Source organism: Rhodnius prolixus, unplaced genomic scaffold (assembly GCF_049639745.1).
Source record: "Rhodnius prolixus isolate KJV_2025 unplaced genomic scaffold, Rpr scaffold_3, whole genome shotgun sequence".
In the NCBI taxonomy this organism is placed as follows: Eukaryota; Metazoa; Arthropoda; class Insecta; order Hemiptera; family Reduviidae; genus Rhodnius; species Rhodnius prolixus.
The window spans coordinates 20,569,755-20,585,958 of NW_027411603.1; the positions used below are offsets into that span (position 1 = coordinate 20,569,755).

Here is a 16,204-nt window from a genome sequence, read left to right on the forward strand (position 1 = left end):
AAAGAAAACATGGTTAGAAATTGCCAATAAGTTTACAATTGCCTCTTCTGGTTTCTTTATCATTCATTCAGACTTCCCTAAACAGCTCACATACATCACAGTAAAGAAACGAATCGAAAGAATAGTCTTAACTTCGGACTGTCTGAGAAAATGACGACTCTGGAATAGTTTGTAACCACAGTTACAAGATAAATTTACTGCGGATTGTTGTGGGAAAGGTAAATGTTCTATCGATTTAGTGCTGTTACTGTAGTTCTTTTTAAAATAAATTGGCTAAGCGTCAATTTGAACCTTGGATTGGTCCATCACACACTTAGGCTGACACGTACTTCTGCCATGAAGTTATTCGTGAAACTCAAAAACATAACTTTATAGTAATTTAATACATGGTTTAAAGTAATCACTAATCAATTACTTAAGCGCCAAGGTTAGAGACGAGCTTGTAAACATAAGTATTGTGGTACTAGGTTCGATTCCTGGTCTAAGCCTTGGGTTTAGTTCAGTGATTTATATGAGAATTTAATAGTAAAATAAGTTTGCTTCAAATGATTGAGTAGTTTAAATGAAATGAGTAGTTTTTAAAACAAAAAATAATGCAATCTTTTCCAGTTGTTGAGATAACCCCCTCATCAAGAATATGGTAGCGCTTCTGCACACATACAAAGAACAGACAATTTTTTTTTACTTAAATCTATTTTTTTGGAAATGGTTTGTGATTCCTGAGACCTCACTCGCTGCAGTTATACAAGAACCGAAATATGTAATAGTTTAGAAGTTACTTTCAATTCAATATCTTCTTATCATGTTTGTTCCGAAAGAGAAATTCCATTTATAAGTATCAGTTGCCTAATTTTGTTTTCTTCTCTTATTTTTGCTTGCTTAGAGAACGCTGTTACCAGATACAATCTTAGAATAACACATTTCTTTGTCATTCGATTCTCGTGTTCTTTTATTCAATTCGATGGAGTTCTTAATGATGTTGGCAGCGTTGATGTTTATTAGTACATTATAGTGTGGTAGGTAAGTGGTTTGTGTAGGTTAGAAAGGTTACGATTTCCTTGTACGACTTAGTGGCATTGAGTTAAAGTGGTTTAAATTTTGTATTTTTAATATGTCCCCAAAAAAACCAATTTCTAACTCTTCAACCCTTATTTCAAGCAAATTTGTTGAGGTACATTATTTGTTTAGTTTTTTACTTGTCAAGAGTACTTTCTTTAAAAACTTTGCATGAGTTCATATGTATATGTATGTGGTTGGTGAAATAAATAAAAACGGCCTAGTGGAGATAGACTTCAGTAAACAGCGATCCTGACTATTTTGAAAATAATATCTTCCAATAGGCGCTAATGACCAAGCTGTCGATGCGCCGAAAAAAACAAACAAATTTATTACCAAAGAAATTTCTCTCCTTAGCAAGTTTCGGATTTTCATCCGTCTTTAGAGGTTGGAGTAACAGTGCTGTTTAGAGATTTGACTTCCAATTCTAAAGTATTTTTTACTTGTCATTACTCTATCCTATCATTGCTACATTATCTAAATAACATATTCACCTTGTTTTTCTTTGATGATTGAATCACATGAGTTTTATGCTATTAAATCTCCAACGAAGTGCATAGTTGAATAAAAGATTAGATTTCTATCTACTTAAAGAAGAAGGTTCTAATTGTAGTTTAATTAGTTCTTAATGAATTAATGTTAATTTGTTTTAAAATTCTGCAAACCTTTAGAAGTTTACCATATAAGTTATCACATTATGAGAACTTGGTCCTACTTTTGAATTTTGCATATTATTTCTCCATATAATTGCTCAGGTCCTCAAGGGCCTTGGAAAACAACTTTTTTTGTCGAACACGTGGATGGACCCGAAAGATCGGCAATATCCGTGACTACCATATTTTCTTCGAGCTTAAGTCGATTTGGCAATTATTATTAAGGAAATAGAAAATATGTTTCTAATGGAGCTAATAACAGTGCAACATGATCGGTAAAATGATTTTTTTTTTAAATATTGGGACGGTCTAAACAGCTACTTACTTTAATTATTCGAGTTTTCAATATAGTTTAAAAAACATTCAATTAGATTGCTTTTAAAAAGTGCGTCATTGCCTTTAATGCAGTGTTGCAACTGTTCTCGGTGCACTGCCGCTTCGAACTTATTCTTAGAGCAGAGAAAGGAACCAGAGAACCTGTAGTTTTATTTTCACCTATGATAAAAAATCGGGTATAGTAATGCGTTAGCATGTCTTTTATTTTTTATATTTCAGAAAGAAATAAAAAAAGAAGGTAAAAAGTGTAAAAAAAGGAAACAAAAGAAAAAGCTAGGAACAAAAGGAGTTGTGTACTTCAGCCACATCCCTCACGGTTTCTATGAAGAAGCAGTAAAAAGTTATTGTTCACAATTTGGAAAAGTTACTGGTGTACATCTTCCAAAAAGCAAGGTAATGCTTATTTTAATTTATTTATTTGTGTGGTCTGTTTAAGGTTTTTTTTTTTGTGGCCTGGGAAGAACAACAAATTGACCCAAAACTTACTGTTGCTTCTTCGTGGTCTTCAACCTGATGAAAAAATCACGTGACCTTTATTAATTGTGAAAAATATTTCTGCAATCCTCTTCCTTTTCTGCCTTCTCTATGCTAGCGGAGACTAGAAAATCTTGAGAGAGCTAGATATCTTGCTACTAGTTAAATTATTATTTCATCTATTCTTATCAGTGCGATTCCCGATGCTACATATTCATTTTATTTCCTTTGATGTATTTATACACGCAAAGTAGCGCTTTCATTCTCACTGAAAATAATTTGGATTTTAAACTATTAGAACACTGCTTACCACAGCAGTTGGGTATATCCTTTATACATTCCTTGAGGATTTCTCTATTTTTTTCACTAAGAACCTATAAACTTACACCTCATTTTGTGGCTTAAAATTGCCTTGTATTTGATACCTAGTACACAGATTGTAGATTGAAAATGTAGTGACGTAATAAAACTAATCCATCGCGATCTAAAATATCTATTTATCTGTTGCTGCTCTATTTACTTTATTGTTCTAGATTATTTGTGTCTGTAAATTGTATGTTATGGAAATGAATGAGCAAGAGGACGCCTATGCAATGATGTGATGATCCTCCTTGACAAATGCGATCAGTTTTGTTTTCAAAGTATTTGCAACTATGGAAATCGGTTTGACAAGCCTCACCATAAGGAGTACAAGCATATTATTTTTTGATCAAAATTTTGTGGCTGCTTCAGGTGCTACATAGCCGAGAGTTTAGAGGCCTAGACTTGCAAACAAAGCTAAGATGTATTGAGGGTACTGAGTTCGATTCCCGGTCTAGACCTCGGGTTTTATTTACTAAATAAAATAATTAATTGTAAAGTACATTTGCTAAGTCGCCTTCGTCCGTGGGACATAATTTTGTAGTTGCACTTGATACCTGCCTAAAAAATTAGGCATTACTTTAATGGTTTTTACATAATTTAACTCATTTTTACATCCTTGAGTAGTTGTTTTCAATTTCAGTTTTAGATTTGCATTTTCATAAGTATATTTCAAGATACCACCCAGCTCTGCTTCCCGAACAAGCCATTCTAATTCCAATGTCCTACCTTCTTCATCCACTGAAGATTTTCCTTCTTCCAGTTGGTACAAAAGGGTTGTTACATTCTATATTTTTATCTTATGTCGAAAAATATTTGTTGATCATCTTTTTTAATGTGTAGACAGACATACGTTTTTCTTCATTTTCCTCGTTTGTTGATTTTTTATTTTTATTTTTTATTTTTTTGAGGGTGAAGTTTCCTTCTAATTGTTGCTCTCTATTAGTTTTGCTCCTATTGATCTTTCGTCTCATCTATTTCGTCATTTGCTGCTTTTGAACATTTTCATTAAAACACTTTCTAATTGCATTATGTATCAGTAAATGTGGAGTACCATATAATTTAGAAAAAAGTTATGATCAATTCCGGGTCGTTGTTGACCAGAAACTATGAGAAATAAATAACTTTGGGAAAATGAATTAGCATGCCCATCCAGAGTTAAAAGATATGTAGTTGATGTAGGTTAATATAAATTAATCCAGATGTGCGGGCCTCTTTTACCCGGCACTATCAGTGTAAGGCACAATTCGCTCTAAATCCCATTTATTTGTACACAGTTGAGTGTTTGAAAATAGAGAAATCAGGAAAAGAATGTTAGAGAAGATTCAAAGTTTTTTTGTTTTTTTTAAAGGCGAGTCAACATCTGAGATAATCAATTAGTGACTGGTCTTATTAGAGCACTTCCGGCCCCTGTCTATCATATAGGGTAGAGATAATGTTGAAAGTTCATAAGAAATCTAAGAACATCCAGCTGAAGTCGAAACGGACCGCGGCATTTCGGTCTAGTGTACAGAATTAAGCAAATATAGTGTAGACTAAGCAAATCCTTCCCAGAAATTATTTATTTTTATTACTATTTTTCACTTTCAGAAAGGAAACTCAAGAGGTTATGGATTTGTTGAGTTTCAACACCAAGAAGTAGCACAAATAGTGGCGGAAACTATGAATAATTATTTAATGTATGGGAAAATTCTGAAAGGTTCGCTACTTTGGCAAACATTTATCGTAGCTTTCGTTCTATAATGTATTTTGAAGATTAATAGTATACATTTATTTTTTAGCCAAATATATCCCACCTTCAGAGCAGAGGCCTGGTGTTATGAGGAGAGCACAATTTTGGGACAATAAAGAACGTGCAATTAAAGAAAATGAAAAAACGATTCATTTGATGACTAGAAAGTTAAAACCTAAGGAAGAGTTAGCTAAAGTAAAAAGAATGTGTAAAAATGTTGAAAAACACCACGAAAAACTCAAGAGTTTGGGATTGGATTATGAATTCCAGGTACGTTTTACTTGTAAAGTGTAACAGTGACAAATTTAGGCATTATTTTTAAATGGATCGTATATTTATAGGTGTTTCTTTAATTTTGTATTTGATTTGAGCTTGCTTCTACCACTTCATTTTGTAGTTTTCATTTTTAAGAAGTTATTATTATTTTAGGTTGAAAGTGCACCTGCTGTCAAAACAGAAGATAAAGAACAAAATATGGAGTGATTCGTTTACATTGCTGTATAATTTTTTTTAGCTAATAAACAATTTTTTTCTAATTACATGTAAACAAGTAAATAATAAATAAGTGTAATCTGAATTATTGATTTTCCATTATGGTTATTTTGTAAAAGTACTGCACACAGACTAGTTAACATATTTGTTTGTCATCTACTACATTTGAAGTATTCAACAAGTTTGTCAAAGATTCCTTTCCTGTGACAGAATACGGTCCAACTTGTTTGTTGTAACTGATTTGTTACCACCTGAGTTCATTTTAATATTTTTCATCGTTTAAACAATAATTTTCGGAAGTCGTCTGTTTTTTCCCCTTGTTTTTGTCCTCTTGTACTTAGCAAATCAGCCATTTAAATGTTAGGTGTTCCAACAAATACCTTTTAGTGTTAATATATCCAAAATAGAATCAATGATTATGTTTTGTTAAACAGTTATTTATTTTTTCACAGTTTAACTTATTATTATTATTTTTTAATTTCATTAATGTAGTAGCCTGATCATTTTACGTGCCAATTTTAAACTTTTAATTGCCACAATTAAACGATCAGCCATATTTCAGCCTCTGAAATTATGGATAAAATTTCACAGCAATTCCAAATTTTCAATTACACTAAAAACTACGTAGACCAATGAGCAAGTTCAACGCAGATTCAAACCTTTAAATAGGCCGGTACATATGTACATGATTTTGAAAATTCCAAGTTAGCGATGGAAGAACTTTTCTTGTAACTTGTACTTATCAGTTAAATGTTAAAATTCACAACCAAAACATTGTTTCATTCATTAAAATATTCCATGTTTAAAAAAAAAAATCTGGAATTTTCAATTTTGACTTTCTACCGGAGTTAAACATTTTGAGCTTCTCTAGGTCAAAAAAAAAAGAAGTGGTTTTATAAAATGGACTGAGTATTTACGGGTATGAACTCTACCTGAAAGACAGCATCACTGGCAGCTCAGCCTACATATTTCATTTGATACCTCATGGAACCTGATAGTAACTTACTGATGAAATCCCTCAACCATTTGCAGCACCCGTTTGTGGAAAGCAAATCATGAGATTTTCTCGTAAACTAGAAATACTCATTGCACTCATGTAGATAATTTAATTTTGAAAACTTTTATTAAATCAAAAAAGTTCAGAATCAATTCCAGAATAGGTATGAATGCGCGTTTCTTTAAAATTTCATTTTGACTTTAAGCACTTGTACTAAGTACATGGCTTGTATTATTAATGCACTAAAGAATAGTAGAATTAAGTTCGTTGATAAAATCCAAAAAGTTCCACAACTGGAAGTAGCACTCATGAAGGAAATTTCTCGAATGCAGCGGCTATAATTTTCTTTGAAATTTGTATATAAAGTAAAATAATCGCCTATTTTTTTTAGGCGGGGCTTAACGTCTAACTACCAATTAGGTGTCGTGGACGGGAGCGGAAGCTCATACTTTACTATAAACAATTTATTATACTAAAAATTGTAACTATCTGGCACTATGTGGATTTTTTTTTTGTAGATAAACTTTCTATGATGGGTCTCAGTAATTTTATTTGTATCGTATCCATGCTAATCAAACAAGAAGCTAAAAATATTTAACAAAAAGTGAGAAGTTATAGATTTCAGCGGCAAAATGTAGATTCAAAGAGATAATTGTTATCTGTTGATCAGCGGTCCAGTAGTGCAGATGTCCTAGAGCACTGAAGCATGAGCATTTGTGACTGCTTTGACATTTAATTAGGCTACTTTTTTTTTCTGTCCAACTTATTTTTAAAATGCTTGCTAGTAAATGTGATTCACGAATGTGTTATTAAAAAAGTAGACGGCATTACATCAAAGACCAAATATTTTTGTGTCTTCTAATGTTATTTACTATATAATTCATGGACACCTTTATGCACTTATTGTATTAAAGCACACCAGATCAACCTTTCTTCTTAAAAATTTTAATTTTACTCGTGTGTTGAATTCCTATGAATACTTCACAGGTGTTAAGCGTAAATTACAGGAGAATTTTTAGCTCCCCACCTTTGCCAAAAGTGGACTAAAATAATTTTCATTTTTTCGGGAAAATGTTTCAATTAAAAATGATATAACTATTGTATATTGAATTAATATTTAAGGTTAAAACAAAATTAGTATGAAAGTATTGATTTTCTTTTATAACTCATGATTGAAAAAATAAACTGCACTGTGTTACTAGGTTTGATTTTCGTTCAAAGTCATGTATTTAAAGGGTAGAGTAAACCCAAGAGAAATTTGAGTAAGTTACCCGTAATTTCGTCTTTAGTTGGACGTAAATTATGGCCTGAAAAATGGCATTTCTTATTAAAATTATTTTTTTAAAATCAATTTTCAAACTAACAATTGTTGCAACACAATGTAACAAATATCAAATAGATTATTCAATGATTGATTGATTGATCGTGGTAATATTTTGTATTACAGTGACAATATGATCAACGTAAGAGATTCCTCCCTCTGGAAAAATGTTTTAGTAAATGTGTTTGTTTTGATGATAGTTTTATTGTATTAATTAAGCCGCTTTATGAAGTCTCTTCTGTGGTTAGTAGCCAGAAACATTTTTCTATGAACCGAGATTTTCATTCACTGCAGACAACAATTCTATGGGCTGACAGAATTCGAGCTCGGGGTCTCCGATACAATATCTTGAAATAATCCTGAGATCAAATCTCCCAGGTATTCCTCTATACTCCAATATATCTCTTTCAAATACTCTAAAGTGGTGCTGTCAAAATGGGCACGCTGACCAGAATAGTGGTATTGTCATCGGGTAGATTTTCGATTTGGAGTTTAACTGGAAATATGTAGTTTGTTTATATATATATATATTATATATTTAATATATAATATTAGGGTAAGACAAAATATATGGTGACAATAGGAGAGATTTGGCAGCATTGTAAAGAGCATTAAGCTGGGAAGACTACGCTGGTTGGGGCACCTCCGCAGAATGGACCAAGGTAGAGCACCTCGCATCGCCTATGAAGGGCATCCTGGAGGCAGAAGGCCTAGAGGGAGGCCAAGACTGAGATGGTTGAACAAGGTGGAGGAGGTCCTCTCCAAGTTAAATGCGGGAGGATGGAGAAGGAAAGCGAGTGATAGAACGGCTTGGAGTGAATTGTTGAAGGAGGCTAAGGCCCTACAAGGGCTGTAGAGCCATGGAGTAAGTAAGTAAAGATATTATATATATATATTATATATTATAACATTTGACGACAAAAAATCGATTAAGGGCACTTTTGAGCGAAGTTGCGCTTTATTCTAAAAAACCTTATTAGTGGAATATAAGGCTTACCGCCTATTAAATATTGATACAATTAAATAGTAACAGATTTGCTTGGCACACCAGTTAGAATTTAAACAATGATTATTTAACTTTTCATCAGAAGCAGGTAAACTTTGTTCGCATGAAATTAAATTGTTTCCTTTTGTATGAAAAATATTAAAATAAAAAAATTGAAGCGGTAAATTACCCTTTGAAGAAAAAAAAAATAACTACAAAATGACAAATGTCTCCTTCTCCTTGGGCTTTTTTTTTAGGGAACCTTTATAAGAGAAGAAACATGACGTCACAATTACTTCCTCTGACTTAAAGAACTGTTAGCAGCTTTATCATATAGTTTTATTCTAGCTTTACAGCAGTTAACTGCAAAGCTGGGGCTTATTTTTATTTGTGAGTAGCTATATCTTGAAAAAAACATGGACAACGTAGATGAGTGGCCTTGGGATTATTTTCCTGATCTTTGGGAAACTGATGACCAAATTCGACCATCTAACGAAGTCAATCATCTTAGTACACTCTCTTCTCTTCAGGAAGAGCCCATTGAAAATTTCTTAAAAATATCAGGTGAGCTTGTGCCTTTATTAAAAGATACTATACTTGTACTAGATTAAAAGATACCGAATGCTAGGAAATAATTTTGTGTTTTCCATTAAAATCTTCTTAAATAATGCGACACACGGTTAGTGTGCACTGTCAGAGTGGTGTGACTCACACTGAATTTGAATGTTAAATGGTGAAATCTGCCTCCATGGTAATTTAGCAATTTGGAGCCTCAACTAAAAATATTGTCCCAGTATGCAACTGCTTGTATATGAACAATTATCTGATGCAAATTTCTTGAATTAATTATGTACCTAAATTGTGTTAAATAAAAATCGGAATGTTAAGTTAATTTAAAAAAAAAAAATTCGAAATTAACTAAATCTGGGTAAAAAATATTGACTAAATTTAATTTTCGCCTATTTTTCAGGCAGGACAATATTCTTGTGTCCTGCTTCAGGACACTAAGTATTGTCTTCTATTCAGGACAATAAGTACCGATTTTGTGTCGAGGACGGGGTCGGAAGAATTTTTTTTAACATGTAAAAAATAGCCTGATGCGGGATCCGAACAGAGGATCTTCCCATTACAAATCCACACTTTACAAAGAGATTATCCAGTCAAAAATCTTCAAAGCGGATTTTTTTTTCTTTTTAAATCATCTTTTATTTTTTAGATTCGCGAACTGTAAGGAATGAACTAATATGCAGAAAAGAAAGGACAGCTTTTACTAAATCTCAAATTCGCAGATTAGAGTCAGAATTTTTCCATTCTAATTACCTCACTCGCCTGAGAAGGTATGAAATTGCAGTTGCACTAAATCTCACGGAGAGACAGGTACTTATTCTAATTTGAATTTTAAAAAATCTGATACCTTAATTGGTATATTCATTTTTTTAAAATTAATTTTCCAACTTCTCATTTCAAATAACGTCGGAAATGTATTCACCTTTATTTATTATCAGCTATAAATACACATTAACCACCCTTAGTAACTTTAATATTTCCTTATTTTCATTGTTTTCTTGAATAAAATTTTTAATTATTAACGTTGTTTGTTTATTGTTATCTTTCAGGTAAAAGTCTGGTTTCAAAATAGACGAATGAAATCTAAAAGAGAAAATAATGATTCTCAAGAAAACCTATTGAATATAAAAGAAAATAAACAACCTGCAAGTGAATGAACTATAATAATTGCAAGAGAAATATGTCTCAGTGAACTGCCCTAAGATAAAGTAGAAATACTTAGTATCTTAAGAATGCTTTAATGAGGCACTTCAGAGAGATACTTAAGTATGAGTATCCCATGAGCCCTACCGTCTTCTAAAATCATTTTTCCTTGGAAAACTAAAATTCTCAAAATTGGTCCAATGATTATCTTCATTTACGAGAAAATTTCGTAAAAGACATCCACCACACACCAAAAGTTTTCTCTTTTTCACCATTCCTCACAGTAAAAAGAAAACAATAGTGTTTTATGAATGAGCCTGAACATATATCTCAAAAGGCTAAGTGTAAGAAGTGCAAACTTAACATTATTTTTCGGTATACTTAGGGTTTCTAAGAAAAGTTAATGACCAAGAATTATCCACCCAAGCTAGATTTTATCGAATAGTTTTTCGCTTTTTGAGATTTTCTAGAAAACTATTTTCTATACTCTTGGTACTCTCATTACATAATATTCTAGTAATCTTTCAACCTTATTTGAAATTTTCTTCCATGTAAATTTTATTGAGCGCTCTTTAAGGTGAGGAAGTGGGAAAGCTTCATTTGAAGTGTCATTTCGACGTTACCTACATGTCCCGTAAATTTACATAGATCTACAATTCTTTTGTTTCATTTGATTCTTTTGAAAACAATTTTGGAGTTTGCTTCCCTCAGGGTTAATTAACGGTTTTACAAAAATTAAAAAAAAAAAATTGTAAATAAAGTTGTGTGAGTGTTCATACCAGATTTTTTTTGAGTATATATACCGACCTCAAAATGCTTGAATCCAGTGAAAACTAAGTTTTGATAACTAGACATTAGCAAAGATTATATTATTTATTATTATAATATTATTTTCATGTATAATATTTGAAAAAGGAAAAATTTTGGCAGATATAATGTAGAAGTTATATTATTAAGGCAAATATGGCGTGCTAATAATTATTAAATAGTTTCGTCCTACTAACTGATTTAACTGGATGTTTGTTGGAACCTATGTATTATGCACAAGCAATTATCCACAAATCAGGCGTATTATAAAACTACAAAGCAGTACCTATTGATTGATATAATTTGATCATATTTTAGTTTCCAGATTAGTAGAATCCTTTTTAAGTTTAATCGTAGCAATGTAAATTCGATGTTAGAAACAATGTTTATTTTAATTTATACTATTATTTTAATAGTTTTTATGTTGGTGATAATAAACTTGAGCTTGAATACTGTGCTGATACATTGTGGCTGCAAGTAATTCTTCATAATTATTTATTTAACTAAAACTATTACTCATTTAAATATAACATAAATTTATCTGAAAATAGAATAGGTTTATATATTTTTTATTGCGAACAGTAAAGAATAAGTGCGTAATTGTAAAGAATAATTTAATTTCTTTACTTAATTGTAAGAATAATAGTAATTTTTAGAAGTACTTTAAAGATACGATTTTATTTTCACTAATTTTATTCTCAATTTATTTGAAACTGAGAATAAAACAAATAATTTGTTAAATTTAAGGTTTAAATGTAATACTATATTTTTTAAAAATAAATTCTGTCTCGAAAGCCAATTCTAAAATTTAGTGATGAATTTTTTATTTTATTAGTTTCTCAGTTTTATGGAAAGGGATATTTCTTAATTTTGTTTATTTCGAAATGCAATCGAAATTGAAGAAAGAGAATAATTTTGAGAATTCGTTATTTTTAAAAAAAGGGAATGCGCTATTATCAATGCTGAAGCTAGAAACAATGCATTTTTATTGATATCAAATTTGTAGGTATTTGATAAAAACGTTACAATAATGAAATTCTGTTCTATGATAAGTTATGAAGAACTGTTCCTAAAATACAGATTTTAAGTAACAGAAACTCAACCCCAATGTTATGTTGCACAAAGTGATTTAAGTCCTGTGGGATGAACGCTTAGAGGCCTTGCAGCAACTAAATTAAAAAGCACTAAGCACTTCCCTGCACACGTTGAATAAACAACGAAGATCATCATGAAGCTGTCGTTCTCTAGACTATAGTTTTAAAAAGCTACTTAAGTCATTCATGTTTCTTGTGAATTTAGCTAAATTAAAATACTTACCGCAGAATCAGAAATTAAGTGAAAAACAAATATGATTTTTACAAATGTGTATTTTTTAAGTGATGAAGTTTTAATGTATAGATATTGATTTACAATTACGAATTTTGTTATTTGTCTACTTTGTAGCTGTGTTTATTACATCATGTTTCCTTAGAATTAATTTTGAAAATATATTATAAAATTTTGTTTTCATTTCAGCACTTTCAATGATCCATGAAAGAGAAAAATAAGTGGAAAATAGGAAATAATTGATTAAAAAACTTTTATTAATAATGTATTTATTGAATTCTTTTGTGTTTCAGACTCACGCCTTAAGTTTTATTTTTTAAAAACAGATCTGTTTTTAGATATGAGTGAAAATATTTTAATGAATTACAATTGCTATTTCTTTTTCTGGAACCACCGTGGAAGTCAGCAATAAGTTATAGGTATAACGACAAAGTCTGACAAAATATCCACCCTTGGTTTTATAAAAGTTAAAAACAAAATATTAACAGTAAAAATCAATATTTACAATTCTGTACTAAGTACAAGTAACTTCCAATATGGAATTACTTAAAAATGAAGTTTATACTCCAAAAATGTCTCCATCATAATTAATAATAATGTATATTACAAATAAATATTTAGTTAGTTTTAGATACTAATAGCTTTCTTATAATGCCATTTCATGGCAAAATCCAAATTCTACAATTTTTCTTGTATCAGCTCTCATTATTTCTAAATATCTTTAACTGTTATTATTGTAACTATTCTTTCTTATAATTTTCCTTTCTCTTTTAGTTGTTTGTACAACCCATAAGTAAATACCATCAACGATTCTAATCCACACGAAATAAACTATGTTTTATTCAATACCTCTTGTTGCCTTTAATATATTTTATTAATTTTATTTTTTTTTAACATGGCTTTTAATTTTGTACTTAGTATTACACAGAATATGTTAATAATAAATGTATATGTATTTACAAACAAATTTACATTCTTGAGGAACCGTAATGATGAGTTAAAATGCAGTCTCAGATTAGCAAGCTCTTCCTTATTAGACACTCAGTTTCGTGAAGTTTCATAAAGCTTAAATGTTGCTTATTTTACCATTGTACGAGAAATATTTGCGTCAAATGTTTATAAAGATTTAATAAAACAATTTGAATAGTTGCGATGGTACAATATACATTGTTGGGTAATATCGGAGGTTTTTCAAAATAAATTAATATGAACAATTAAATGTGAGTCACAAATAACCAAACCGATCTCCACCCACTAAAAAAAAAGTTATAAATTTATTAAATGCATATTTATCTTTTCTATTCTAAAAGGAAAAGTCACATAAATTGGTCACAAGCCAGATTTAAATTTGTAAGGTGCGCTTTAGAGTGGGAATTAAAATAGGTAAACATGTAAACATCGATTGAATAGATGTTCTCAAAGTAAATCGTAAATAAAGATTTAAAATGTAGAGGATATGGTTCGATCGGACGTTTAGTTTTAGAGGATATTTTCCTCCGCCAGTTTTGTTCAAGTACCAAGCTACCAAGGAGACTACCAAGGAAAAGTATAATAAATAAAAGTATAGTAGAAGAGGGATATTATATTTTAGGGCTGAATGTATATTATATTTAATTAAAACTGAAAAAATATGATTGTGATGAAAAATAATAATATATTTTCGAATTAACCTGCTCAATTATTTTAATTTCTCTTACGTGAGTATTGCTATACAGTCAATTTTCCGAAATGCGGATTTATCCGGAAATAATTGTATAAGAAAAAATTATAGCACATCCTGCTTGTTTATTAACCGAACGTCCGAAAAGTCGCAGAAACTTCATCATTGAAACAGAATGGAAGAAACTGATTAGTAGAATTATAAGGTAGTGAGGGAATGTCATGAAAGTGATCAAAGATGATTGTGTAATTTTGGGTCTTTCTCCGCTAATCATTAAATTAACTAGTTAAATTCATTACTCATTCCAACTTTAACTGCGGATTTTTTTTTTAATAATTCTTAACTGAAGTTACTTATTTTGTTATTAGTCTAATTACAGTGTATAGTAGAAAATTTTTAATAATTTAATCTCTTTACAAAGTGCAGTACACTTCAGAATGGATCCTCTATGTGACGGAATAACTTGTGACCTACGGAGGAGGAAGAGTTACGTCTATTAGGCTGCAACTAAAAAAACCTTTAAATAACAAAATTTGTTACAGTACAGTTACCTGAGATTAATGATTCAAATGTTTCAAAAACTCGGTGCAACTTTAGACCAGAATCAGATATCGGTCTCTGGTATTTTAGACGGTACTTAATAAAGTAATAACCAGCAATGCTACATCAGGTTATTATTTAAAGGGAAAATTCGGAAGTAAGGACATCTAAGCCCGCTGAATGATGATGCGTGCAAATTACCTCTCCAAACTGTAGAGGTAACTTACTTCATCCCACATTTCCTTTAGTGTTTCTAGTATAATTCAGAATACAAACTTTCTACATCCAAAAGATTGTAAAATATGCTATTAAGGAATTATTAAGTAAAAACCATGTCTTCCTTGAGTAATTTATTGTTAAAATTTATTTTAGTAAAATATCAGATGGTAATAGTTGCATACAGTGAAAGATTATGTTTTTTGAACTGAATTTCGTTACTATTTTCAATTCATACTTTTTTAAAGGAAGCTTACTAATTTGTGACGGTACATATTTCTCTTTTCTACAATGAATCTTGTTTAAAAAAATAGTTTTGCTAAGGATTAATTAAAATTACTATCTTAACTGAAAGAAATTTTAAAAGAATTTGCAGCATAGTCACTAAAAAATAATACATATAATTTTTTGGAAATTTTAATCAAATCAACTGTGATATACGTGACAGCAAACAGATAGTTTATTTCTAGTCCCTAATCACTCTTATACTTCCATAGAATATAAGGATAGAAGTATTTCAAAAAAGGGCGCCTCTTAACTTTAGATATGTACCTAGATAACCATTCTCTATTCCAACCATTATCTTCAACACTCGGAACACAGATGATCTTGACATTACTGTCAGTTTAAGGTACTACTTTCTTAAAAAAAAAGGATTCACAAAATATATGGTTTAAAGAAAATAAATAATATCGAGAATAGCAAAAAATAAATTAAATAAAAAATGCTTTCCTTTTCCGCATTTTTTCTTATATTTAATAGATTTTAATTATTTATTTTTTTTGAAGACCTGCTTCCTTAATAAACAATATTCTAATTAATGATAATAAGATCCCAAATTATTTGTTTTAATTACCCCATTTACAATGATAATTGTTCATTAACAATTTTATTTTAATGGAATACTCTACATTAAAAAATATGTTTTTCAAAAAAAGTTCATGTGCTTTTCTTTTTTCTTCTTCTTCTTTTTTTTTTTTTAGAAAACTTACGCAAACTTCGGCTCAGCCTGAAGTGAAAATTGTCGACCAACTATTAAAAATATATTACAAAATTAGAGCCTAAAATTAAAAATTAAGTTCTCCAGTTTTATTTATTTATATTATTTTGATTTAAATTAATTTACGCCCTAAATTACAATGGGAGGCTAATTTAAAAACTATTGTCAAAATAAATCAACTTTATACTAGAAAATATTTCTAAATTATAGCATTAAGAGAAATTAATATTTATCCAGTTATTTTCAATTTAATTTTTATCATTAGTGCTTTAATTGGCCGATATGCATTAACTATATACAATAATTATATTTTCATTTATTTTTTCCCATTCCTTCTTTTTAATCCACTTCATGTTTTAAAGAATTCAAAATATTTGAGATATTTGTTTTTTATTCTTTACGTGCGAATATTTATAAATATTTTAATACAGGCAGATATAATTTAATTTTTTCTTTAGTTTCATGTACTCTTTTATTACGTTATTTTTGCCTATTTAAAATAAATAAACAGATATTGAAAAAGTATAATCACATGAGTA

At 30.1% G+C, this 16,204-nt stretch overlaps 2 protein-coding genes across 3 annotated transcripts in view; one reads left to right on the forward strand and one right to left on the reverse strand.

The window, feature by feature from the left end:
- The first annotated feature begins 621 nt into the window (after nt 1–621).
- Nucleotides 622–5,188, forward strand: LOC141452175 (MKI67 FHA domain-interacting nucleolar phosphoprotein). Of its 2 annotated transcripts, none has more exons than XM_074124098.1 (5): nt 622–760; nt 2,265–2,438; nt 4,470–4,578; nt 4,661–4,881; nt 5,041–5,188. In XM_074124098.1, the coding sequence occupies exons 1-5, from the start codon at nt 638–640 to the stop codon at nt 5,092–5,094; spliced, it is 681 nt and encodes a 226-aa protein (XP_073980199.1). In that variant the 5' UTR covers nt 622–637; the 3' UTR covers nt 5,095–5,188. The 2 variants fall into 2 exon arrangements, with proteins under 2 accessions (XP_073980199.1, XP_073980200.1); XM_074124099.1 differs by lacking the exon at nt 622–760 and adding an exon at nt 1,027–1,171.
- A 7,313-nt stretch (nt 5,189–12,501) lies between these two features.
- LOC141453579 (acetylcholine receptor subunit alpha-like) overlaps nt 12,502–16,204 on the reverse strand; it is a 338,623-nt gene continuing 334,920 nt past the window's right edge. The window contains exon 14 of the mRNA XM_074126968.1: nt 12,502–16,155. The gene's annotated coding sequence lies outside the window, so the exon portion shown is untranslated. The remainder of the gene's footprint in view (nt 16,156–16,204) is intronic.